General features: G+C 40.4%; 1 protein-coding gene and 1 pseudogene across 1 annotated transcript in view; both read right to left on the bottom strand.

The window, feature by feature from the left end:
* Positions 1-423: 423 nt before the first annotated feature.
* Positions 424-10,245, bottom strand: LOC119423540 (annotated as a pseudogene).
* A 2,734-nt stretch (positions 10,246-12,979) lies between these two features.
* rnf157 (ring finger protein 157) overlaps positions 12,980-25,946 on the bottom strand; it is a gene marked incomplete in the record, with an annotated part of 41,989 nt that continues 29,022 nt past the window's right edge. The window contains 2 exon segments of the mRNA XM_037691526.1: positions 12,980-14,672; positions 19,139-19,249. Coding sequence (XP_037547454.1) covers positions 14,530-14,672; positions 19,139-19,249 — 254 coding nt within the window.

Raw genomic sequence — 25,946 nt, 5'->3', positions numbered from 1 at the left:
TTTTTTTATGGTAAGATTTTTCTAAACTGAAAGTTCTAACAATAATCATGAAATAAAGTAAAAGCAATACTTTCTTTAAGGTGCACGTTAGTTTATTAAACAAATCTTTACACAAAAACAGACAACTTCTGTACTTTTCAAGCAAAAGGAATCCCCAAACAGTTTACGTTTCATGCAATGATTATAAAAAGTTATAAATTTACAAGCTTGGATTTATCTACCTTTGGTCTCAGCATTTTCACACGTCTAAAATGACAAGCAAAGTTTTAAGAATACAAATCAAAATCAGTTTTTTAAAGCACACAGCCAAACTATATTTTCCACATTAACAAAGTCAGCAGTGCTGAACTGCATAAACAAACACCCTGAATGTTGCTGTGGCTCTAATTTACGGACTAGAATACAATAAATTAGTTTACATTCCTAAGAGTTCCATTCTCTAAAGAGGAAGGATAAAAAGAGCAACACGGTGATGATGTAGAAAATGAAAAAAGCTTGGTTGATTCTCTTCGCCCAGTACACGGGCTTTACGCTGTCCTTTCTACAGCCCAGATGTAGATAAACAGTGTTCTGCAGCTTCTTCAGCTCGTCCAGGATCAGCAGCAGCACAGGAGACTCTCCCGCCTGAAGGCTGTTCACCTGCACACAGACAGACGCTCTTACTGTTGTTTGACTCACCTTGATCAGCAAATGAAATAAAACATGTCATGATTTGGTGTCCTTGTCTGCAGATCCGTAAATTGCATGCACTAGTTTGTAAATCTTATTTTAAGCAGAGCTGCATAAATGCAAGAGTGAGGTTTCTTTAATCAGTAAGAGGTTTGTGATTCAAACCACATGAACAGGAACTGATGTATGTAAAACTTTGGCCTCTTAAGTAAACTTGTAAATAACTTTCTCAGCAGGATGCAATAAAAGTAGCACATTTTCTGATCTAATTTGAAAATGTGATGCTGTACCTCTTCAACGGGCAGGAGCTCGTGCTGCTTCTCAGACACTCTGCAGATGCAGAAGCAGCCACTTTGATTTTCATATTCTAAAAGGAACACAAAACACTTATTATGGTACTGTAGACGAGGAAAATTAACATTCATGAATTTAAAAAATGCAAGATTGTCTTCACTGTGTAAGAAAAGGTGGAAGAAGTTTGAAGTGTCAGGTTTAGCATTTTGACTGTGGTCACCTTGATTACCGTATTTTTTGGACTATAAGGCGCACCGTATTATAAGGCAAAAATATTATTTTCATTATTATTATTATTATTATTATTATTAATATTATTATTATAAAGTTTGTTCATTTTTTTAGACAAAACAAAACAATTATATCCAAAAAAGTTCAATCTGGTCCTCTGGACATTCAAAAATAAATAAAAAAAAGCAAAAAAATATAGAAACGTTTCTATTTTTTTTGTTGCTTTTTTTGTTTTTTTGGGGTTTTTTTTAACGTCCAGAGGACCAGATTGAACTTTTTTGGATTTTTCTACCTGGATTATTGAGCATGCATCAGAAAACAAATAAATACAATCACAAATAAAATGAAAGGCAGCAGAAAGAAGAACAAATCTTATGTCTGTCCCTTTTTACCAAAAAAATTATTCAAACAATAATAATCTTCAAATAACAAAAACAAAATAAATAACTCCTTCTCGAACAACAAGTCATACAAATACAAATTAAACTGTTTCATTTTTTTTAATCAACTAACTTTGATCATTCTCTTAAACATACACATTGATATGGCATTTTTATCACTCTCCAGATTATTCCATAATCTAATTCCTTGGATTGAAGTAGACCGTTCCTTCAAACTAGTTTGAAATTTAGGTTTCACAAATATTTCTAGCCCCTTAAGATTATAACAACTCTCTCTTTTAACAAAATTTAATTGTATATTTAAAGGTAATGTGTTATTATGAGCCCTATACATAACTGATAAAATACTATAATCTACCAAATCATGGAACTTCAATAACTTCAGTTGATAAAATAATTTACTTGATGGGTGACTGAAATGCTTTCTAGTAATAAATCTTACAGCACTTTTTTGTAAAACAAAAATAGGATTTGTAATTGTTTTGCACTCTTTTGCACAAACATCAATACAATAGATTAAGTGTGGAACAAGTATTGCGTTATACAACATATACAGAGCTTTATCATTTAATAATTCCCTTACTTTGTACAGTACTGCAGGAGATATAGCTATTTTTATTCTTACATAATTTATGTGATGTTTCCATGTTAGCTTTTCATCAATGACAACACCCAAAAACTTTACCTCACTAAATCTCAACACCCTCGACTCTAAATGGATCTTCAACAGTTCTCTTTCTATTATTGAATATCATATAGTTAGGATTATCTAAGTATATTGATAATTTATTAAGTTTAAACCAAGTTTGTATTTTTATAAATTCTGTCTGCATCAACTCCAAAATCCGTTCTATATTTTTACCCAAACAAAAAAATGTAGTATCATCTGCAAATAGAACGCATTTAAAGAGTCCTGACACATTTACCAAGTCATTCACGTATAAAATAAATAAATTTGGTCCAAGTACAGAACCTTGAGGAACTCCACATGTGATATTACAGAGGTCATATGTCAATGAACGGGTCTGTTTTCATACATAAGGTGCACCGGATTATAAGGCGCATTAAGCGAAACAAAACAGTCAGATAAGTCAAACTTAATTCAACTCATTCATAATCACATAAAATCAGTTCGAGGTCAGTAAGCACAACCAGATTTAATACATAAGGCACACCGGATTATAAGACTCACTGTGGATTTTAGAGAAAATTAAAGGATTTTAAGTGTGCCTTATAGTCTGAAAAATGGTAGTTTAAATGAGAAATCATGATAAAAAAATTGCTTATCAATCATTATGCAGCCTCAATCATATCCATTCTTTTATCATCTGTTTCTATTATGTATAATTTACTTAAGGTGAAACAAAAGATTTAAAGAATGAATATGGTAAAAAAAAAATTGAGTGACTTTTTAAAGATGCTGTCTTTAACTAAAGAAATTACTGCCACAAATTAAGTGACAAGTAGGGTCAATTTTCAATAAACTGATTAAAACTTATTTCAATTAGCAACAAAATAAGGTACTGTACATGCTGCTGGCCTTTATAAAATAAAATAAAACAGGTTTAATTTATTCTTGCATTGGTTTCATTTTTCAAACAAAAAATAATTACATAAAGAATACACACACTTATATTTACTTCTTGTCATACACCTGCCTTTTCCCCCCATTTCTCTTTAGTTATTAAAAATAAAAAAGGTCAACCTTTAAAGAAGATGTAAGCATAAAATGATTAAAATGTCCAAATGTAATAAAAAGTTCAGTTTGTTGAGCAGACATGGTCCCGATAAAGCCCAAACACCCAGTACAAAACAAATGTGAAAAGAATAACAGAAAATGTGCTTCTTTTTTAATCTTCTATTGTCATTTAACTCTCACCTGTATTAAAGTTTTCAGTCTCAACATGTTCACATCTGTCCTCATTTTTGTCCTGCAGATTAAACTCCATCAGATAAGTCACCAGGATTGTCTCCAGCAAACTGAGCAGCATCAGAGCAAAAATCACAATGCAGTAGGTCGCTGAAAGGTGGAAATATCCAGTTAGAACCCTCAGAATCTCAAGTCAAATGTCCTTTTAGTTAGATGCTGCAGTACCTATGAGGGGAGTCTTGTTGGACATGGCGGGCAGGATGTCATTCAGGATGAGCAGCAGGACAGAGATGGCCAGCAGCACCGTGACTTTGAAACTCAGCTTCTCCCCCCGATGGTCAGCGATGAAGAAAGAAGCAAGATCCAGAGCCAGGAAAAACAGGATAGGCAGCAGGAAATTGATGACGTGGAGGAGAGGTCTTCTCTTCATGTTGACCTGGTTAAATAGATCCAGAGATCAGGCCTGATCAATCACATGATATTGTTATCATGCTCAATTTGACGGAACAACCCTTTACACAAGAAGGTGCATTCACATTGTATTTGCTCACTCACCTCTGGTGCCCCTGCAAAATTACATTTGAAAAAAAAAAACAGAATTACATTAAGCCAAAGCGGAAGTGGCCAAAACGGAAGTGGCCAAAACGGAAGTGGCCAAAACGGAAGTGGCCAAAGCGGATGCGGCCGGAATCATATTTGAAAAAATGAAATTACATTTGAAAAAACAGAATTACATTAGGCCAAACCAGAAGTGTGTGTGTGTGAGTGGGGGGGTGGGGGGTGGGGGGGGGGTTACTTTATTAACAACATAAAACAGAACAATGTACACAACAGAGGTACAGTTAGCATGCTAGCCTTTAGCCAGTAGAAATGGAGAGCTATGTTTCATTCAAGCTTCAAGAAGAACATATGACTGTGGAAAAACTTGACAGGATCTTCAAGGTAATTAAATTTTAAATTTTGTTGACATACATTTAAGTTTTACATTTTAGTTTTACATTTTAGTTTTACACTTTAGTTTTACACTTTAGTTTTACTGGCGCGGCATTAATAATACCTAGCCTGCTAACTGTAACTGTTGTGTGGGTACCATACATTGCTCTGTTGTTCTGTTTTATGTTATTAATAAAGTTGTTGTTTTTTTACTACACACACACAAACAAAAAAACACCACTTCCGGTTTGGTTTAATGTAATTCTGTTTTTTTCAAATGTAATTCTGTTTTTTTCAAATGTGAATCCGACCACTTCCGCTTTGGCCACTTCCACTTTGGCCACTTCCTCTTTGGCTTAGTGTTTTTCTGGTTTTTTTTGTTGTTTTTTTTAATGTAATTCTGTTTTTTCAAATGTGAGTCTGGCCACTTCCGCTTTGGCCACTTCCGCTTTGGCCACTTCCGCTTTGGCCACTTCCTCTTTGGCTTAGTGTTATTCCATTTTTTTTTTTTTTTTTTTCAAATGTAATTCTGTTTTTTCAAATGTGAGTCTGGCCACTTCTGCTTTGGCCACTTCCGCTTTGGCCACATCCGCTTTGGCCACATCCGCTTTGGCCACATCTGCTTTGGCTTAGTGTTATTCCATTTTTTCAAATGTAATTCAGTTGTTTCAAATGTGAGTCAGGCCACTTCTGCTTTGGCCACTTCCGCTTTGGCTTAATGTAATTCTGTATTTTCAAATCTTGAGTTTTTGTTGCGTTTTTGAAATGTAATTGTTTTTTTTTGTTGTTGTTTTTTTTGTTTTGTCTAGTTTTTTTCAAATGTTGTTCATTGACACCTCAGGGCCACCATACTCTCCAGATGGAAACCAGCCCAGTGTTGTATGGCTTTGATTCAGATGTTTTTATAACCACCAATTTGCAAAAAGGATTAGACACGGCAAAGAAGCTGATATATATGAAGGATGTGGGCACTGTTGTTCTAGAGATTTACAAAGTTGGAGCAGGACCCCACTTTGGCTCATAAAAGACCAAATTAAATAAATAAAATAATTGTTAAAGGACAAAAAGCAGGCATTGTTATGCATAAAGAAAGCATAAAGGTTGCTGAAGCATGCTTTCATGCTTAAACCAGTGATTATTGAGGTCACAAGTCTTTACCGTTTTTATTTTGTGTATCAGAACCTTCAAAGTTTCCAGATCAAAACTCAAAAAGCAGAGATCCAGATACATACGAGCACACCTTTATTTTAACTGTGATAGTCCTCTTCTTTTTCTGTGAGCGCGTTGTCGATCAGTCAATCGGCATTTCCTCTCCCCTACCCAAGAACATCTGTGGACCCATATCAGAGCTGAGCCAGCTGATAGACTTTGTGCCATTTTTATCAGGACTATGGAACTATCTGGAGTGTCCACAGACAACGCACCACCTTTGTCAGCCTCCTCATCCATAAATGTATTATAATGTCATTAGTATGTTGCTCTTTATGTGCGAGGTCTTTTTATGCAACTTTCACACTGTGCCCTGGCCAGGACATCGTGCGAGATACGATTTTTGTTTTACCTCCCCTCCCCTTGTGTTTTTCTTTTCCTTATCTACTTTTGTCTGTCTGAAACTGGTCTCTCTTGTAAATGAGTCCTTGAGGCTCAATGGGAACTAACCTGTATAAATAAATGTTTAATTAAAAGTTTATAGAGCCCTCCACTACAACCAAAAGTTGATCAAAGGGCTTCACAGTGCCAAAGTTAAAACAGACAATGCAAAAAAAAAAAATACAAAAATGCTCGATTTTGAACAGAGCATTGCAGTGGTCAAGCCTTGAACTGATGAAAACATAAATGGCCTTTTCCAGGTCAGGAAGATTTTTAAAAAGGCTTAAATTTGGCTACAGACATAACTGAAAAAAGCTGGCTTTAACTACAGAGGCTATTCGTTCATCAAACTTTAAATCCACGTCAAAAATCACGCCCAAGTTTTAGACTGTAGTTTGGATGTCAGAGCGCCAAAGGTACAGAGAGCGTCATCACCAATTACATTTTGTCTTCATGTAAGAACAGAAAATGTGGATTATGCCGCTGTTTAATGTCAGCGATACAATCAAGAAGGGAGGTTTGGAAGTGTGTACCGTGTACGTGATCTGTTCCCAGTTCTTCTTTTCAAAGCTGAGATTGGAGGTGCTGATGGAAAGCTGCAGGAACTCCCAGTCTCCCTGCGACTTCATCACCTCGTGTGAAAACTGCGTGGCCCGAGAGGAGTTTGAGAAAGGAACGAGACGCATTTCTTTTACTGTCGAGAGAGAAAAGAGAGAACTGAGGGTGCAGAGCGATACAGAAACACAACGAACCGTGCAACTAAAACGCACCGCAGTGTACTGCAGAGGTGACAGTGATGGTGCACTTCTGAGTGTCAAAGGGGAACTTGTGGACGTCCATCTTGCAGGTGCTCACCACCCGCTTGTCCTCACCAAAGTAAACTGTCCCATCGTAAGACAACAGCATGTTTAGATTCTGAGGGGAGTCGTCCTTCTGTATCCTGAAACAACACATACATGTTTTACATCGAACCGACTCGGCAGAGGCAAGATGTTCAGCAGTCATGTCTCCGAGGTACCGTGAGTACGTTTACTCATATTTATCCTGAAAAGACTTTTCAAAAACCTGTAGTGTATACTTTAATAAAGGTGAGCACACAGTAACGTTGTGGGTCTGGTAAACAGAACATATGTAGACTGAGCAAAGATAAAACAATAAATTAATGAGAAAAATCTAACATGGAATACTTTTCTTTACCCTCATACGTCCCTCAACAACCTTCTTAGTCTCTGACTTTAAATCTGTTAAAAGTTAAACTTGTTATTTTATAATTATTCAATGTATTTTATCTTTAGCTACAATACTCTAAATGACCAGAGTCGTTTACAATTCAATTCAGTTTATTCATATAGCACCAAGTCACAATAGTCCACATCTCAGGGCACTGAACAGAAACATTCATTGATATAAAAGTAAGTTAAAAACATTATTTATCTGAGGAGCAGACTGCTTTGAGTTTAACTTCATCGCAGAACTCTCATCTTGAGCAAGCATGAAGGCGACAGTGGAGAGGAAAAACTCCCTCATGAGGAAGAAACCTTTAGCAGAACCAGGATCAGGACAAACGACCATTTGCTTCGACCGGTTGGGTTTGAGAGGAACAGGAAGGAGGAACAGATACACAATGGCAATGCTCGAGCATGAAGGCTCAACCCTCTGCGCACAGTGCGCACAGTTTCCACGCGGCTGACAGGACGCGCAAGTACACTGGAGGCTTGTGATTTGTAATATAAGATGGAGATAGGTTGTTGAGGACTTTGTAGGTTAGAAGTAAGATCCTTACAGGATGGAAGGTATCAGGTCCTGAAGAAAACCTTTGTCCCTCTGTTTCTTTTCAGAGTCATCTTAGATGTGTTTAAGTCAAAAACACCCACAGATGATTTACAGAAAAACAGCCTAAAGATACTGCAAATATTTCTAACACCTCAGCTCAGTAGGAAGAAACTTTCTTGGCTCCAACAGAAGTCATATTGTGCAGAAATCCATGGCTTTAAAAGAAAGTTGCTCCACGTTTGATCTTGTTCATTGCAGGTTTGAACGTTGGGATAATTATATTGCAAAATGTGGTTCTATGGTAAGACATGTGTATGGTGGGGAAAGTTAACACATAATCAAATGAGATTTTACGGTCTGAATCACTAATCAGTACAAATGCAAGCTGATTAATGAGACTTTTAATAAAAAGATGTGCAGATTATTTCAATTTTTTTCATGCATTCTCAGTGAAATGGTTTGTGTTCATCAGGTCATTGTGTTTGTTTTATAGTAAAGTCTTAAAGTAAGCTTCATGTGTGTGCACTGCAGGCTCACATCTCGTAGATGAAGAGGTCTGGTTTCCACAGCAGGTTCTCAGGAATTGCAATCTGAGTGATTCCACAAAACTGAGCCGGATCCCAAGAGATGCGTTCGTTCTTCCACTGCTGCAGTAAAAACACGAAAGTGACTGAAAATATGACAACAGATGTGAAGCGGCTACTCGGTCGTACCTTAAAAAAATGCCATGAAAAAGAACAAGGTAAAATTGACGGAGGCAGCTCACCGTTGTAACCCAGATGAAAGGAACAAACGTTTGAGTTTTCTCCACCTGAGAATAAGAAGAAGCACGTCACACACCCTGATCACATTTTTCTGATTAAATAAGCCTCTGTGATTTGACGCAGCACCAACCACTGCCAGGATGGCAAACAGGATAATGTCCAACTCCACCACCGTGGTGTGAGTGTGGTCCAGAACGGGCCGGGTCACTTTATACACACTGTTATCTACGGTCAGGTTCAGGTAATCCAGAACATCCTGGTAACTGCAAACATTACCCGACACCCTGTCTACAGAAAACAACAATTAAAGTGTCATATTTTAAACACAGCTGCAATATATTCTTCCTCTGACTTGATGTCATGTAATACGAATGAACATATTTATTTGTTTATTTTTTTTAAATTCAAACTAAAAATAAATGCAGCTGTTTTACTTCAAATAAACTTAAAGACAATATCTGAAACTGAGTAATAGGTATGATTATGGAAAATTTACTGTTTATCTAAACAGAAAGATGTTGGCATGTACAACTAAATTTCATTAAATCCCTACATATTGTTATTTCACTTATTTTTAAAACATAGATATTACATGGCATAATTTTTTTTTATCCAATATCAGCATATACACCCAATCTTCTCTCTAAAAAAAATCTGATGTGTTTGTTTTGTACTATTGTACAGTTTTTTAATGATTGAACCTTGTATTTCAGTCCGTAAATAAAAGTGGGGTTTGTGCATTTAATGTGAAACAAACTGAATAATCAAATTAGCCTCTAAACAAAGTGTAGTTAAACCCAACCAAACTTATTGCTCCTACTTTGAGAATGACAGATACCGTATTTTCCGGTGTATAAGTCACGTTTTTTTTTTTTGCATAGATTTGTCAGTCCTGAAACGTATACGCCTAATAGACTTACATACTTTTTTTTTCCATATTCATACCACAATTTTTGACTGACACTTTAAATTTCGAAGAACTACAACAGTGAGTCCTCCCATGCACGCTCGCTTCACTCAGCTGGTGCAGGTGGAGGAAAACTGCTCTGGCCACGATGGATGGATGGATGGATGGATGGATGGATGGATGGATGGATGGATGGATGGATGGATGGATGGATGGATGGATGGATGGATGGATGGATGGATGGCACCATGCCACCCAGGCAAAATGAATCTGTTTTGACCATTAAATAAACACAATAAATGCATAATAAACGCATAATAAACACATAATAAACACGACGGGTCAGCAGTGATGCATAATAAATGTGACTTATACGCCGACACGATTTATATATGTCTTTTCCTCTTCATGATGCTTTTTTTTGACTGATGCGACTTATAATCCGGAAAATACGGTAATAGAAAAACAAGCTTTAAACAACAAACAAAATGATATTGTGCTTCAGGATTTCTCTCCCATTTAAAAATTGTTGGATTTCTTTCTTGAATCTGACATTTTCTGATGAGAATGATTAATTTTGATAATGATCAACGCTCTTATAGAGGCATGCTAACATTATCGGTTTTTTAACTTCTTGTCAGTGACAAAAATTAAAGTTTTACAGCTTCTGAATAACATTTATAAAAATTAAAACAAAAAAACTCTGGAAGTTGAATTGAATACAAAGAGAAAACCTTATTTCCACAAAAGTGAAGAGAATTAAAGAGACTCACCTGTCAGGATGAGCAGGAGGAGAAGACCGGCGTGCATCATCTCTGTATGGATCTGCTCTGAGAACGGCTCTGCATCGAGGGATCCACCACCAAAAGTCACAAATCCTCTTCATATGGACAAACATGACCAATAATTAACTTACAGCAGGCGGAGCCTCGCAGACTGTGCTATAAATCAAACCTTGCCTTGGCTCTTTTGGCAGCTAATATTAAGGCAGATTGTTCTAGGAGAGGAGTAATGGAAAAACTGAACTACATGAAAAAAGGCAGATGGAGGACATTCGTCCACTTAGAGTCAGAGATAATGTGACTTTACGGCTTGTTGTCAACGAGAACAATAATAAAGACGTACATGTGACTTGTGCACACAGAGGAGATGAAAGAGCCAGCAGTAAATGAGAAAATCTGATTAAAGTCAAATTTGATCGCTCAATGTGGAAAAGACGGTGAACCCACATGTTCTCATCGTTGTCTCACACTGGGCTGCTGAGCATGAACCTTCCCTACAAAGGTTGCTAGAAACGTTGACTTAATTGTTCTTTAGTTTATGTTTTTCTTAGTACATATCTTAGATCTTATTGGTTTTCTTTTACATTTTATTGTTTGGCGTAACTGGGACCTTGTGTACACAATTTCGTTCCACCACATGTACCACATGTGGTAGAACGACAATAAAGAAACTCTGACTTCCTCCAGGATGTCACAGCTGATTCTCCGTCTACTCATTTGTCGCTTCAACTGTAGCGGTCCTCTTGTTGCAAGTTTCTCATCATGCACAGAGAAAATGGTGTCTGATTAGCCAAACAAGACCCATGTCACCCCATTACTGGTTGATCTACGAAAGGCAGCCAGAATCTGATTCATATTACTAACCCTTATGGGGGCCGTTTGTAAAGTTACAAAGTCAAAAATTAACAGCAATATTTTTGGTTTATTTAGCTTTTCATATGAAAAAAACTGTCTGGTTTTTTCCTAGTCTGATTTTCACCATGTTTTTCATTTCATACATTTATAAATATCATAGTTCCAAACTAAATATTTAATTTACAACCTAAATATGTAGTTTAAAAACCAAATAGTTAACTTGCTAGCTAAATATTTAGTTAGCAAACACTAAATACACACTAAATATTTAGTTTACAAACTAAACGTTTATGTCCAAGCTAAATGTTTAAATTTACAAACTAAATATTTAACTTGTGAACTAAATATTTATGTGTAAATTAAATGTTTAATTTCCATGCTAAATATTTATTTTAAAAACTAAACATTTAATTTCTACGCTAAACATTTACTTCCTAAACTGAATATTTAATTTGCTAACTAAATATTTAGCCCGGACCTAAATATTTATTTTCCAAGCTAAACATTTAATTTCCAAAATAAATATTTAATTTGCTAACTAAATATTTAGCTCAGACCTAAATATTTAACTTGCTAGCTAAATATTTAACTGGCAAGTTAAATATTTAATTTGTAAATTAAACATTTAGTTTGGACATAAACATTAACACTTAGTTTGTAAACTAAATATTTGCATTTATAGGAGCTTATATTACACCATATGCATAATAAACAGGCCGAATGGTCTTTTGTGAATTTTGTTACAAAAAATACTTTGACAAATAATAAAAACAAGCTAAATTAAATTAGTTAGGGATAATTCTAAATTAAATTTTAGCTCAGTATCTATAAAACCGACTAAGTAAAAGCTATTTGTTTGCACAGTATGCGCCCTCTTTGCTTAAAACTTTTAACTGTTAAGCGTCAACCTTGTTAGCAAAATATGTCATGGAACACTGGATAGATTTTAGTCAAACCCTCCTGAAGTAATCACTGGCTGAAGCTGGTCGTCATTTAGAGTCAACCTAATTAAAGATGGCCACCACAGCCAAGACAAAAATCATTGTGACTCAGTCAATATACAGATATGCTAAAGTCAGATGTAGTAGCTGAGAGTCATCCTCCACACACACACTGAGCACGAACATATTTCATTTTGCAATATATCATTAGATCACGTGTCTTTTAAAGTTCAACCAAAATGTCAAATTCTTGACTCAACCAAAGATGACCTTAGTTGAAAATTATGTCATTAATGTACGTCTATTACTGTATATGTCATTTCTTCAAGGATTACCATCCATCTTTACCCATCCATCCATCCATCCATCCATCTTTACCCACTTCTTCCTTTTCAGGTAACAGGGGTCACTGGTGTCCACATCCAGCAGTCACTGTATGAGAAGAAGGGGACACCTTGGACAGGTCTCCAGTCCATCACAGGGACACATGGAGACAAACAACCTTTCACTCTCTCACACCTAGAAACAATTTAGAGTTACCAATCAGACTAACATGCACGTTTTTGATCTGTGAGAGGAAACCAGAGTACTTTGAGAAAACCCACGCATGCACAAAGAGAACATGCAAACTCCACCCAGAAAGGCCCCTGGCCGGGATTTGAGCTGGCAACCTGCTCGCTGAGAGGCGGCAGCTCTACTGATCACGCCACCGTGCCGCTCTGTCAGTAACCAGAGCACCTGAAAAAAAATAAATAAATAAAAAATTACCTGGCAGATTTAAAATATACTAATGTTTTGCAGAAGGATGCTTCTTCTATCAACCAGAAGTCTGCAGCTAATTTTAAACTCCAGATGAAAAAAAAAAGTTGCATTTCTGAAAAGTTCTTAAAAAAGGAAACAAATAACAAAAACGTAATTATTGTTAAATACGTAATTAAATAGAAATAAACAGCAGGAAACCAGTGAGTGTTCGTTTAGTTGCAAAAACTTTATTGTTTAATCCATTTTTGTCATTTTCACTCTAGAAAAGTGGGGTTTGCTGATTCTGTTGATATCGTACTGTGACTGGTACCAGAGAACTCATCTGTTTGCACATTCACGCTGTGATCATGTGACTCTTTGCAGCTTGCTTATAATAGTGCACAAGTCTCGACCTTTACAGGCCAATAGTGTAGGGCGCCGACAACCGAAACATAACGCTACAGAAAGGTATGGTACGGCTTTATGTTTGTGCAGTGGTCCATTATGAAGTCTTTAGGAGGGTGCAGGCTGACCTGGGCTAACATCCTCGCTCTGTTCGCCTCATGCACCGCGAGGTGTCGCCCAGGAGTCAGCGAATAGTGCATCAAATGTAGATATTGTTTCCGAGTCGTTTGTTTGCACAAGTTTGTAAACCTTTTATGAATTTTTCACGTTTTCTTCCACGAACTAATCAACAGCGCAGTGCTCTGCAACAAATGAAAACACACAAAGCTTCAACAGGTGAGATATACGTCAAAGATGTACAAAAGCACAACTAAACAAACGAGAGACGACCGGTGTGGGTAGGAGGTTTTTCTTGCAACTAATCCCTTTTAAATTGGAAACACCAACATGTGAAAACACTTAAAACACGCTTGCAACATGAATATAAGAGGCCGGAGCAAACACGTTGTAGTCCTGGAGCTGCAAAGGAGTAAAAGATGGGGTGGTTTGTTTTATTGCTTCCAGCTGCACTGCGTTAATACTGACGTGCCAAAATGCAGCTGCAGGAGGAGGGGATGGCAACAGTGCGACAAAGTTTGCATTAAATTCCAGCTGAAGTAAAAACGAAGGGGTCATGTACATTCTCCTTCTATGAGCTCATCATCCTATATTCTAGGTGTTTTGATTTTTTTCTTTTTGTGGGGGTCATTTGGCTGCCAATTCTTGGCGTCTGATTTTACATTCAGCACAGGTGCTTCAAAAGCACGGTGGGAATGAGAGGAAAACAAGAAAGCTGCATGCAACATCGAGACTGAAGCTCCCTGATTCCAAGAGAGGGGGTCAGCATGTTTTACTTCGGTAAGTCCGGCGAGAGCTGATGCTTAGCGTCAAAGCATCCGACCACACACAGAAGAAGTTAGTAGTTATAAATCCGATTGCCGATCACAGTAACCCCTGACTGTTTGGCTGCTAATACAGTAGGAAGGAAAAGTCGAGAAGAGGAGCAGCATGGTTTCCTAAAGACACCGTCACAATACTCATTAACCCTACACGTAATAAATAATAAAAATAGCAGTAGGCCGATAAATCCTAAAACAAGTCAGGTTATAGACGTCAAAATAAGGAAAACTTGTGAGATAAAAGTGCACCGATAACGCAGAGGTGATTTGCTTTTATTTCCATTCGAGGAAGATTTCGGGTGTCAGCCGGGGAAACAGAGCAGGCGCCGAAGTGTCCATCTGCTCAGTGAGGACGGATGGCGGCTTTGTGGCGAGGGGGGGGGGGGGGGAGCCCACTCTGGACAGGTTTGGTTTACAGGAGTCTGAGTGAGGCTGTTACACAATGAGTGGTCCACGGCGGGGATGATTAGGGCTCTGGCCATTCCCGTTCTCGGCCCCCTGCTCCTCCAGGTTGATGTTGGAGTTGTGGTGGGGGCGGGGATCCAGAACGGGCCTGTAGCCCCCCAGATACATGAGATCTAAAGAGGGGAAATGGCAGAAAGCAAGAGGACCGTTATTGTGAAAATTCATTGGTTGATCGTCATCACTTGTTCCTGCGACATATGCACCATGATTGTTTGTATCCCTTTGGAATTTATGTAAACAATGCGCTGTTTGTCTGACACTTAGCTAAAATACTTTCAATGACAAAACAGGAGATTGTTTGGTAATATAAATAAAAACTATCTGAAAACTGATCATTTATTTAGTAGGAAAGTCTGAAAAGAAAAAGATTCAAACTACCATATTTTTTTGCCTATAAGTCGCTGCTTTTTGAATAATTTACATGTCCTGCGACTTATACGCCGAATCGACGTATTTATGTTTTTCCTCATATTTATAAAACAATTTTTGGCTGAGATTTGACCGTTTTTATTCATTCTGACTGAAAATATTGAACACTACCATTTTCAGCCGCTAGATGGCACTCGAGTAGAATGGCATGCTGTTGTGTCATGTAATAGGTAAAAGTGGCTATTAATGACACAACTGGCTTGCCACAGACCATCGTCTGCCTGGAGCAACCGTCAAATTAGCTGGAGCAAACAAATAATAGTTTTTAAATGTTAATCTTGTTAAATTCTTGTTAAAGTCCTCCCGTGCACGCTCCCGCGCCCGCCATTTGGCAGCCAATCGATTTTTGGCACAACACCGGCCCACATTTCCAGGTTCAGCCCACATTTCCGAGTTGTCAGCGGTGATGCATAATAGTTGCCACATATACGGCGAAGCTACATTTTTATGGATTTTTCCACATTATTAGAAATATTTGGATTGATGCGACTTATACGGTGGTGCGACGTGTACGGTGTAAAATACGGTAATATGTAGTTTATGTTTGTCATTTACCTTCATTAACCTTATTAAAATCAACAAATCTGATGGCACAATGCAAAACATTTTTTTGTCCTTTCATGCACATTCTAATTTTTATAACCTGCCTTGCTTTATGAGTTGTTTGTAAAACAAAAAACACAGAAAAGAAGTCTGCAAACAAGCATCTGTGTAACCACACAAAATCCAATTAGTGTTACAAAAACTGCTTTAAAACAAAAATCAGCTGAAACTTTTGTAATTATATTTGTGCACAATGAGCATATTTTGTGCATGATTTTATCTGGTTCCATTCTGTTCTGCTGTATTTTACTCTGTGGCGACACCTACAGTTTAGGAGGAGAACTGCAGTCTGTTTTAGTACAACTTGTTGGTGCCAGGACACAGTTCATATCACAGGTTTTACAGGAGGTTACTCACTTTCTGGTTACTTTCATCTTTCAAAGATAATAAAAAACTGTGAAACTATTCATACTAATTGCTCTTATCTGTAAATGCCAACCGGTCAGACATTTTACAACAATGAAAAGTGCATGAAATCTAAATTTTACATTACTCCATATTTTGTCATTTTGTGTACTGTTTTTTTTTAAAGCAAAAACAAGGAAGACTAACCATTAATTATTTCCATTAATCAGTCTCCCATTGTCTAAGTGTGTCCACTCCATAGAAGTTTGTAAAAAGCAACTTCAAATGTTTTTATTTTACTTTAAGTAATCTGATATTTTTGTTGATCAGTATTTTTACTTGGTTTTAAATGTTAGGCTTTGACAGAGATTTTTTTTATTCATTATAATGTTTATTATGTTAATGTTTTTATATTCAGGGATTTATTTTACACCTCTTTGGTCAACTATGACCATTTTAAATGTGCTTTATAAATAAACTTAACTTGATAATTAATTGAAAATGGTGCAAAGTCGTCATAAGAAATGTTAAAATTGAATATTGCTCAACTTCTTTTACCAAAATTCATAAAGTATTTTGGAAACTAAAAACAAATATTTATTTATTTGAAGTGGAAAAGAACTGGTGCACTATAAGGCGCACTTAAAATGCTTTAATTTTCTTAAAAATCGATAGTGAGCCTTATAATCCGGTGCGCTTAATAATCCAAAAAAATACAGTATTTTTTTTTTCCTAGCATGTGGTTGTATTTATGCCATTGTCTGTTAATTAGAAAGAATTTCAACAAATCTCAGAAATTAAATTTACTTGATGAAATATTTACAAAGATGTAACTAAAATCAATCCTAGATAACTATTGCAAACCTATTTTCTTAAATAAATAAAAATTTGTACTAATTATATAAACATTCACAAGAAAATAAGCAATCTTGAAATAAACAGAATGATGACGGGAAGCTAAAATGAGAACATATGGGCAAATTTCTCAGCGTTTCTACTTAAATTACAGAGCTGATTGTATTTTGTCACCCTGAAGTCGGACCCTCCGTCTAACCATGACTCCATACCTAGTCCTCAATGTGCACTGGGCACGACTCCTCATCTGTCCATCCGAAAGAAAGCCAGAGAGTGGAAAAAGATGGTGAGAAGAAGAGACACAGGAAGGAGAAAGAGGAAGATGTTCAGGATAAAACAAAAGAGGATGTGAATAATGATGGACGGATAGCAGAAGGAGAGAAAAAGAGAGATACTGAACTTTTACAACACACAAATAGGAAACATGTCACAAGATTTGGTATAAAAACACCAACTGGGTCAAACGTGGTTTCAAGGGGATGAAGGAGAATCAAGACGTTACAGAAAGAGTCAGAGAAGTGAAAAACACCAAGAAGGAGGCAGAGCTGAAGGCTGTCCACGCTACGTTTTATTGATGTATAACAGCTAAAAAAAAAGTTAGAGGCTGATGAGACAAACTGTCTCTGGAAAAGATGTAAATTAATAAAATGTAATTTTTGGGGGCATTTTTTATGACCAACTTGCCAGTAAAACCATTATTGTGTTTCACTTCATAAATCTTGTTATAGCCCCTGAAATTAATAAAAATACATCACATTGACCACTGTAGGCACTAAGTGAGATTTGTTGCCACCATCTTGCTAGGTGCTACATATATCATTTTATAAATGGAATGGTAAATGGACTGTACTTTTCTATCTAATCAAGATACTCAAAGCGCTTTACCATACAATCTGTGCCCTCATTTACCTCCACACATATTCACACAGCACTCTACTACTCTATAAAGCTAATCTGAATCTGTAGAGACTAATCAGAGCTTTAGATCACATTCATGTGCTGATGGGACACGCATCAGTGTCTTGCCCAAGGACACTTCAGCACGTGACTGCTGGCGGAATCGAACCCCCAACTCTTGGATTAGAGGACAACCACTCAAACCACTCAACCACAGCCACCCCATGTACTATTTACATGTTAATGCTACGCATGTGCATTCTGTATGCAGTGTCATCGGCTTAAAATCGCGTTGAAATATTTTTATTTTACAAAAATAAACAATGCATATTGTGCAAGCAGGGAACAAGAGTACTATGGGGTGCCATTTGTAAAGTTACACAGTCAAATATTAACAGCAATATTTGGGTTTATTTAGCATTTAATAAGGCAAAAAAGGCTTTTTTATCCAAAGTCATATTTTCATCATGTTATTCATACATTTATAAATGTCATTGTTCCAAACTAAGTATTTAATTTGTCTTTCTGGTACCCCATATTCCTGGAGTACCCCCCATAGGGCTCCTCGAGGGACAAGGTCGAACGCTTTCTCCAAGTCCACAAAGCACATGTAGACTGGTTGGACAAACTCCCACGTGCCCTCCAGGACCCTGCTGGTGCTTCTTTGGTGAGTTAAATTTTATTTTCTTATAAAACCATGGACTGTTGCCATGTTCGTAGTAATTAAGGATGCCACATAGCACCTACAAAGATGGCAGCACAAATGCATATCTCATTAGCCTAAACTGAACTATGGTTGGCCATTCCAGTGTTTCTATTTCAGTGGTTATAGCTTTCTTAATGTTAACCAAACTGACAACATGGGGGAAGGTGCTCAATATACAGCAAAGATTTAGAAAAAGTGGTACCAGTGAAGAACCTTCAGCTCTTCTCAGTGACCCACCAACAAGGATTAGAGGAGGAAAGGAGGGTGATGCGAGGGTGAGAAAATGAAGTGCAGATGTTTTGCAAAGCGGCTCAGAGCTGGCAGACACGGAACATGAACACCAATTTTTGGGGATAAACCAAATGGTTTTCACACACGCTCAAAAAGAAGAAAAAACAAGAACAGAAAAGAAATGCATGCAGAAATCACTCGTCAAACGTCCAGTAAGATGCACTCCCACTTAGACAGACACCTTCAGCTGAAAGTAAGAGAAAGGAAACAGTGCACATCTATTTAGTACTAAAGAGAAAATGCAGTGAAGATCCACAACACCAAAGGGGAGGAATGAAAAGAAGAAGGGAAGATCCAGATCTACATGCTCGCTAACTTTTTCTTTTCCAAGTTTAGATTTATTACACAAACAGAAAATCTTTTGGACTCTGGCTGTCGACTCATGCGTCTCTCACTTTTCCTTCCCTCTATCCTCAGCTCTCATTGGTCCATGTTCGACAAGTTGCCACTCACCGGCGAATCGGCTGTTGGAAGCCTGCTCATTATCCAACCCCAAAGAGGGCGTGTCACAGTGGGTGACGCCCTGATTGTTATTGGCCAACTCTGGACACCTGCTCCGCCCACCTGCAAGCGAGGGCAAAGGGTGAGACAAGCAGGGTGAGGCAGGGTGAGAGAGGAAAAGAGAGGGAGGGGGAGGATGGCCATGCTAGAATGGTAATGGTAAAACAAATTGGTAAATTTTTGATTTGTCTCCAAGTTTTATTTGTACCTAATTTAAATTTGGATTAACTAATTAATATTGATGTGTATATTTTGTAAATGTGTTCCATGAGGTGCACAAAAGTATTTAGAGCTGAAAATTAAACTTAAAATGGAAAAAAACATAAAAATTCCGTCAAATTTATGTAGAAATGGAGCATGTATACATGTGGAGCAACAAAGTTTACGGAACAGAGAGGAAAAACATAATTTTTACGAAGAAAACACACTAAAGTGCATCCCTGATTTTCTATAGGAGGTCTGACTCCTAAAAAAATTAAATTATACCAAAAACATTTTTTGTTTTTCTCCATTGGCTCCTTGTCAAATTCAGAATAGAATTTAAAATCTTTCAAAGCTCTCAACAACCTAGTTCCATCTTATATTAAAAATCTTCTTGTTCCTTATTTTCTTTACAGAGCACTTCACTCTCAGACTGCAGGTTTACTTGTGGTTCCTATAGTTTCCAAAAGCAGAATGGGAGGAAGAGCTTTCAGTTATCAGGCTCCTCTCTTGTGGAACCAATGTCCAGTTTCTGTCCTTGAGGCTGACACATTGTCCAGTTTTACGACTATAAGTATGTCCTTTTTGATAAATCCTATAGTTAGGATTGGCTTGGGTTTCCTGAGCTATCCCTTAGTTATGCAGCTATAGGCTTAGACTGCTGGAGGACAAACTGACCTCATTTCCTCACTCTGCTGCTGCCTTTACTTGCTTTAGTCTATCTATTTGTATTTGTAATTATTTCGACCCTTAGCATCCCAGCATCTGTTCATCTACAGCGTGTTTTTTTTTTTTTTTTTTGTCTTTCCTCCTATAGAAAGTACATCCGGACCTGCCATTCTGTGTTTGTTTGTTTCTCCTTCCTGTTCTCTCAAACCTCAGCTGGTTGAAGCAGATAGCTGCCAGTCCTGAGCCTGGTTCTACTGGAGGTTTCTTACTGTTAAAAAGGAGTTTTTCCTTTCCACTGTTGCCTTTGAGCTCGCTCAAGATGGGAGACTGTGACAATTTTTTTTTTTTAATTCAAAATCTTACTTCTAACATACAAAGCTCTCAACAACCTAGCTCCATATTATATTAAAAATCTTCTTGTTCCATATTTTCTTTACAGGGCATTTGCTCGCAGACAGCAGGTTTACTTGTGGTTCCTGGAGTTTCTAAAAGTAGATTGGGAGGCAGAGCCTTTTGTTATCAGGTTCCTCTTTTGTGAAACTAACTTCCAGTTCCTGTCCATGAGGCTGAAACTGTCTCCACTTTCATTTTTGATAAATCCTATACTTATGGTTTGCTTGGGTTGCCTGAGCTATCCTTTAGTTCTATTTCGTATAGGCTTTGCCCTTTAAGGTTGTCACTGGTGGGTTTCATCCCGTCGTGTGCAGCGCAGCACTGAAAACTTTAGTCCACGCCCACCTGCTGTGTGGGCCTCACCCGGTCCATATAAATTACGGTGAGACCGGGTAATCGGCTCCCCATTTTTCTTCAGCAAGCAACCAGCCCTGTTTTCTACAAGAACACGATGTTCAGCACCAGCACCATCCGCCTGTGCCCGTCCTGCAAGACCGGCTACATGCTGAGCTTAGACCGGCACGACATCTGTGAAGGATGCCTGGGTCCCCACCACGCCGACCTCACCTCCTCCTGTCGTCTCTGTGACCTCCTCCCTCCTGAGGAGAGGCAGAGGTGAGCAGCCTTGTTCAAGGCTAACATCAAGGAGTGCCTCTCTGTGACGGGGGACTGTTCGCTGGACGACGCCATCGCCTTTTTTGACGCCGAGTCATGGAGCGAATCAGATGATTCCTCCAGGAAAGGCGATGTCAGCAGCAGCCCCGCTGCTCATTCTCTCCTGGAGAGTGTAGTGATGGAACGGGGCAGCCGAGTGGATGCTCCCCCGCCCCCGCCCGGGGCCATTCCGCATCGGTGAACACACCGCTTCCAGCCGTCGGTGGCCTCCTCTCGGAGCTGCCCGGCATAATCCAAGAGGTGGCTGACACAAAGGGACTTTCCGTCCCTCTCCTCCCCCCCGCCCAGATCGGATGATCTGGCAGGAAAGTTTGGCTCCACCCCGGCTCACCGCCCTGACCCCATCTGGCCTCGTTTCCCAGTAGTGATGTCCTACAGGAACGAGGCTGCAGCCGGACCTGGTAGGCTGAAGGTGCCCGTCTCCACTATCGCTCCCATCACCAGAGTGGAGGGGTTTACTGAGTGGAACTTTCCCTCGGTACCCCCCCAGAGCCAACCCTGGCGGAAGCACTCGGAACAAAAGTGTCCAGATTGGACCAGCGTCCTGTCCCTCCAGGGAGACACAACCAGATGGTGATGTTGCTCTCCAATCGAGCCCACCAGTGTGCCTTCCAGGAGGCTGCAGTGAACAGCGATATCGCCCTGCTGGCCTACAGCATCTCCAAAAGGCTGGAGGACACAGACCTGCCTGAGGAGATGAGGAGCTCGCTCTGCAAAGCGTCTGACATCATCCTCAACCTGTGCGCCTCCTCTGCAGTCTGCCTGTCTCGCATTGCCGCCTGGATGGCAATGATCCACAGGTCCACCTGGCTCCGACACTCCCCCTCCTTGCCGGAGAAACTGCAGAAAGACCTGCTGGAGGGCCCCATCACGACGGACGTGCTGTTCGGGGCCAATTTCAAGGCAATGCTTGAAAAGTCGAAGAAGTCAGAGGAGGTGTCGGAGACAGTGGGCCACCTGTTGAAGCCGCACCTCTCCTCCTGCCCCCCCACCTGCTGGAGAGATTGTCATGGCCAGAGGCAGCAGCAGAGATGCTCCACAGCTGCAGCAGCGACCTCCCGCCTCGCTCTGCTGCCGGCCCCTCCCGCCAGAGAACAGTCCTTCTCATCGCGGCAACCAGCGGCTCAGCGTTTCCCCAGAGACTGCCAACAGGCGCCGCCCTGGAACAACCAGTTGCAGGGCTCACGGGGGAGAAGATACAAGAAATGACTCCTTGCAGAGGATGTGTGTGTGTGTATAATGATGACTTGAGTTTTAGAATAAAGCGAAAACATCATTCAGAGAATAACGTGTCTGATTCCAGCCTGACTGTCAGATCGAATGATCTCACAGTGGCTTCTCTTCACACATCCTCCACACAAATCAAGCCAGTAACCTCAAAACAGGTTTTAAAAGTCACCGCAGCTCGAGAAACCACACAAAATGCTTGCTTGATACAGCAGCTAAAAATGATTTTTTTTTCAGCAGACCGAGCCCAGATAAAAACCTCGCTCTCAGCCCAGGTTGTGTTCTGATTTTTCTGACCGCAGCGGGAACAAACGCGTTTCCCCACGGCAACTACAATCTCCACCCATACGGCGTCGCATTTCTAAAAGCGCTCACGCCTCTCCTCAGTGCGCATCAGCTCACATCAACTCTGATGTGAGCCCGCAGCCTGAGCGCAGCACAGAGGCGTTCCCAGAGCCCTTTCGGTGAGGCCTCTCGATGGGTTGTTCGGAGAGCATCTCCAGAGCATATGACGGCGGTAGAGGCTTTAGCTTGGTTAACGTCTGTAAAGGAGCTGAACACAAAAACGCGTGCCTGCTCCCAGAGCGTTACGCAGAGTGGCAGCGAGTGTGTTCTCTGGGCAGATGGATGAATCGTCTTATCAGCAGAGGTTACACGCTGCAGTTTGCAGCTCAACCCCCACCGTTCAGAGGGATTATAGAGACGGTTCTGTCATCTCCAGAACAGATCTCGTCTCTCCACTCAGAAGTTCAAGAATTACTGATAAAAAATGTAATTTCCAGGGTTCCCAAAAGAGAGGAAAACACAGGGTTTTACTCACGTTACTTCCTGGTTCCGAAGAGGACCGGAGGGATGAGACCCATTTTAGACTTATCCGTATTCAACAATTCGATCATGTCATCACAGTTCCACATGCTGACAACCAGACAGCTGTTGGACAACATTCACCAAATGACTGGTTTACCTCCATAGATCTAAAAGACGCCTATTTTCACATACCCATCATTCCAAAACACAGAAAGTTCATGTGTTTCTCCTTCCAAGGGACCCAGTACCAGTACAACAGGCTCCTGTTCGGCTAATCCCTCGCATCACGCACGTTTTCGAAATGCGTCCTGTTTTATCTGGACGATCTGCTGCTGCTAACCCGATCCAGGCAGGAAGCAGCTGCGCAAACCAAAGCGATGATGTCACACCTGTTAAACCTGGGTTTCGCCATAAACTGGGAGAAGAGTTTGGTTCTCCCGGCCCAGATGATCGTTTATCTGGGAGTGGAGCTAAACTCTGTCACTTTGAGGGCCCGTTTATCACAGATGAGAGCTGAAGCTCTAAAGGACCAGCTCCGCCGCGTAAAACCCAGAAGGGTAGTAATGGCCGTCTCTATCATGAAACTTTTGGGAACGATGTCGTCAGCTCACGCTGTGGTTCCGCTGGGCTTACTCCACATGAGACACCTTCAGAGATGGTTCACTCGCCTGCGCATAGATCCGGTACGTCAGAAGAGACGGATGATCTCTGTGCCCCCTCCGTGGGAACCGACCTGAAGCACTGGAGAAACCCTCTCACTCTGTCAGAAGGAGTTCCTATCAGCAGACCTATGTCACACATCTCAGTTTTCACAGACGCGTCCCTGTCAGGCTGGGGAGGAACGTGCCTGTCTCAGGCGGTGGGGGCGCTGTGGCCACCTCACACATCAGATCATATAAACATCTTGGAATGTCGCACAGTTTGGAATGTGATTCAGCATTTTGCTCCCCTGTTGCGGAATCAACATGTTCTGATATCCTGATGCATGCTCAACATGTTCTGATCCACACAGACAACAAAGTGACTGCAGCTTACATAAACCGGCAGGGGGGCGTGCGCTCAGCCCAACTGTTATGCATTGCAAGACAGCTGTTGTGTTGGGCACACAAAAACCTGCTCTCCATCAGAGCAATGGACATCCCCGGCGTCCTGAACAGAGGAGTGGACATAATGGAGTGGACACGGGGACTGGAGTCTCCATCCCGAGCTGATTTCTTGGATTTGGAGCAAGTTTGGCCTAGCAGCAGTGGATTTGTTTGCCACACGGGAGAACGCCCAGTGTCAATTATGGTTCTCATTGAGCCCACGGGACGACCCACCGTTAGGAGTGGACGCTTTTGCCCACAGCCCTTGGCCAAAAATGCTCCTTTACGCATTTCCTCCAGTCCCTCTAATATCACGGTTTCTGAACCGAGTCCAGGAGGAAGAACTGTCAGCAATTCTTGTAGTCACCGAGCGCATGAGCTCCTCGTGGTTCCCAAACCTGCAACGTCAGTTATTGGGTCGACCATGGAAACTGCCGTGGAGGGACGATGCTCTCCTCCAGGCTGGAGGAGCGATCAGGAGTCACCCAGAAATAGGCCAGCACCTTTGGGTCTGGTCGCTGAGCGGATTCGCTTAGAGAAGATAGGCCTCTCTCAGGAAGTGGTGTGCACAATCCAAGACTCACGTGCTGCTTCCACCACAGCGCTATACACATCAAAGTGGACAGCTTTTCAGCGCTGGTGCACGGAGAAAGGTGTAGAGGCCATCTCGTGTCCACTAGGTGGCATGCTGTCTTTTCTGCAGCAGCTGATGGACAGAAATCTAGCGTTCAGCACAATTAAAACGTATGCTGTAGTTATTTCCTCCTGTCATGAAGGCTTCGGTGACAGAACAGTTTTTAATCATCCACTGATTAAGCGTTTTCTAAAAGGTGTACGGAGACACAGACCGGTGTCACTCCCACTAGCTCCAAAGTGGGACCTAACGATGGTTCGGCAAGCCCTGATCAAAGCTCCTTTTGAGCCTTTAGATCAGGTTTCACTTAAATTCCTGTCACTTAAAACAGCCCTGCTGTTGGCTTTGACATCTGCAAAGAGAGTGAGTGATTTATCTGCGCTCTCTGTTGCCCCATCATGCCTCAGGATTCAAGCTGATGGCAGCTCAGCTGCACTGTGACCTAATCCAGCTTTTATGCCCAAAAACATCACAAGTTCGTTTAAATCGAGAATGATAACGTTGGAGGGGTTTTATCCTCCTCCTCACAAATCAGAAGAAGAAGCATATTTTCATCTCCTCTGTCCTGTGCGTGCGCTGACATGTTACATAACACGCACGGCCACACTGTGTCAGACTCAGCGTCTGTTTGTGCATTATAGAGACGTCTCATGCACTTCTGTGCATGGTGCGCATAATTACGCAGCGCGTAATTACACACATAGAAGGCTGAGTGATGAAATGTTTTTTGGTGCAAGCGGGCGCTTCATATTGTGTCTGAACGGACCCAGTGAGGCATAAACTACATCCTGCTTTGCCTTTAACCCACCAGCGACAGCCTTAAAGGGCGAAGCCTATATGAAATAGAACATTGGTTACGTACTGTAACCCCAGATTCTATGAGTATAGGCGTAGCCCTTTAAGCTATGGGCCTCACTGGTTCCTAAATGGCTGAAGAAAAAGCTATTTGGAAGCTGATTACCCGGTCTCACCGTAATTTATACGGACCGGGTGAGGCCCACACAGCAGGTGGGCGTGGACTAAAGTTTTCAGTGCTGCGCTGCGCGCGACAGGATGAAACTCACCAGCG

This window comes from Nematolebias whitei, chromosome 17 (genome assembly GCF_014905685.2).
Source record: "Nematolebias whitei isolate Nwh7 chromosome 17, NemWhi1, whole genome shotgun sequence".
Classification (NCBI taxonomy): domain Eukaryota; kingdom Metazoa; phylum Chordata; class Actinopteri; order Cyprinodontiformes; family Rivulidae; genus Nematolebias; species Nematolebias whitei.
This window is presented reverse-complemented; position numbering and strand designations above follow the sequence as displayed.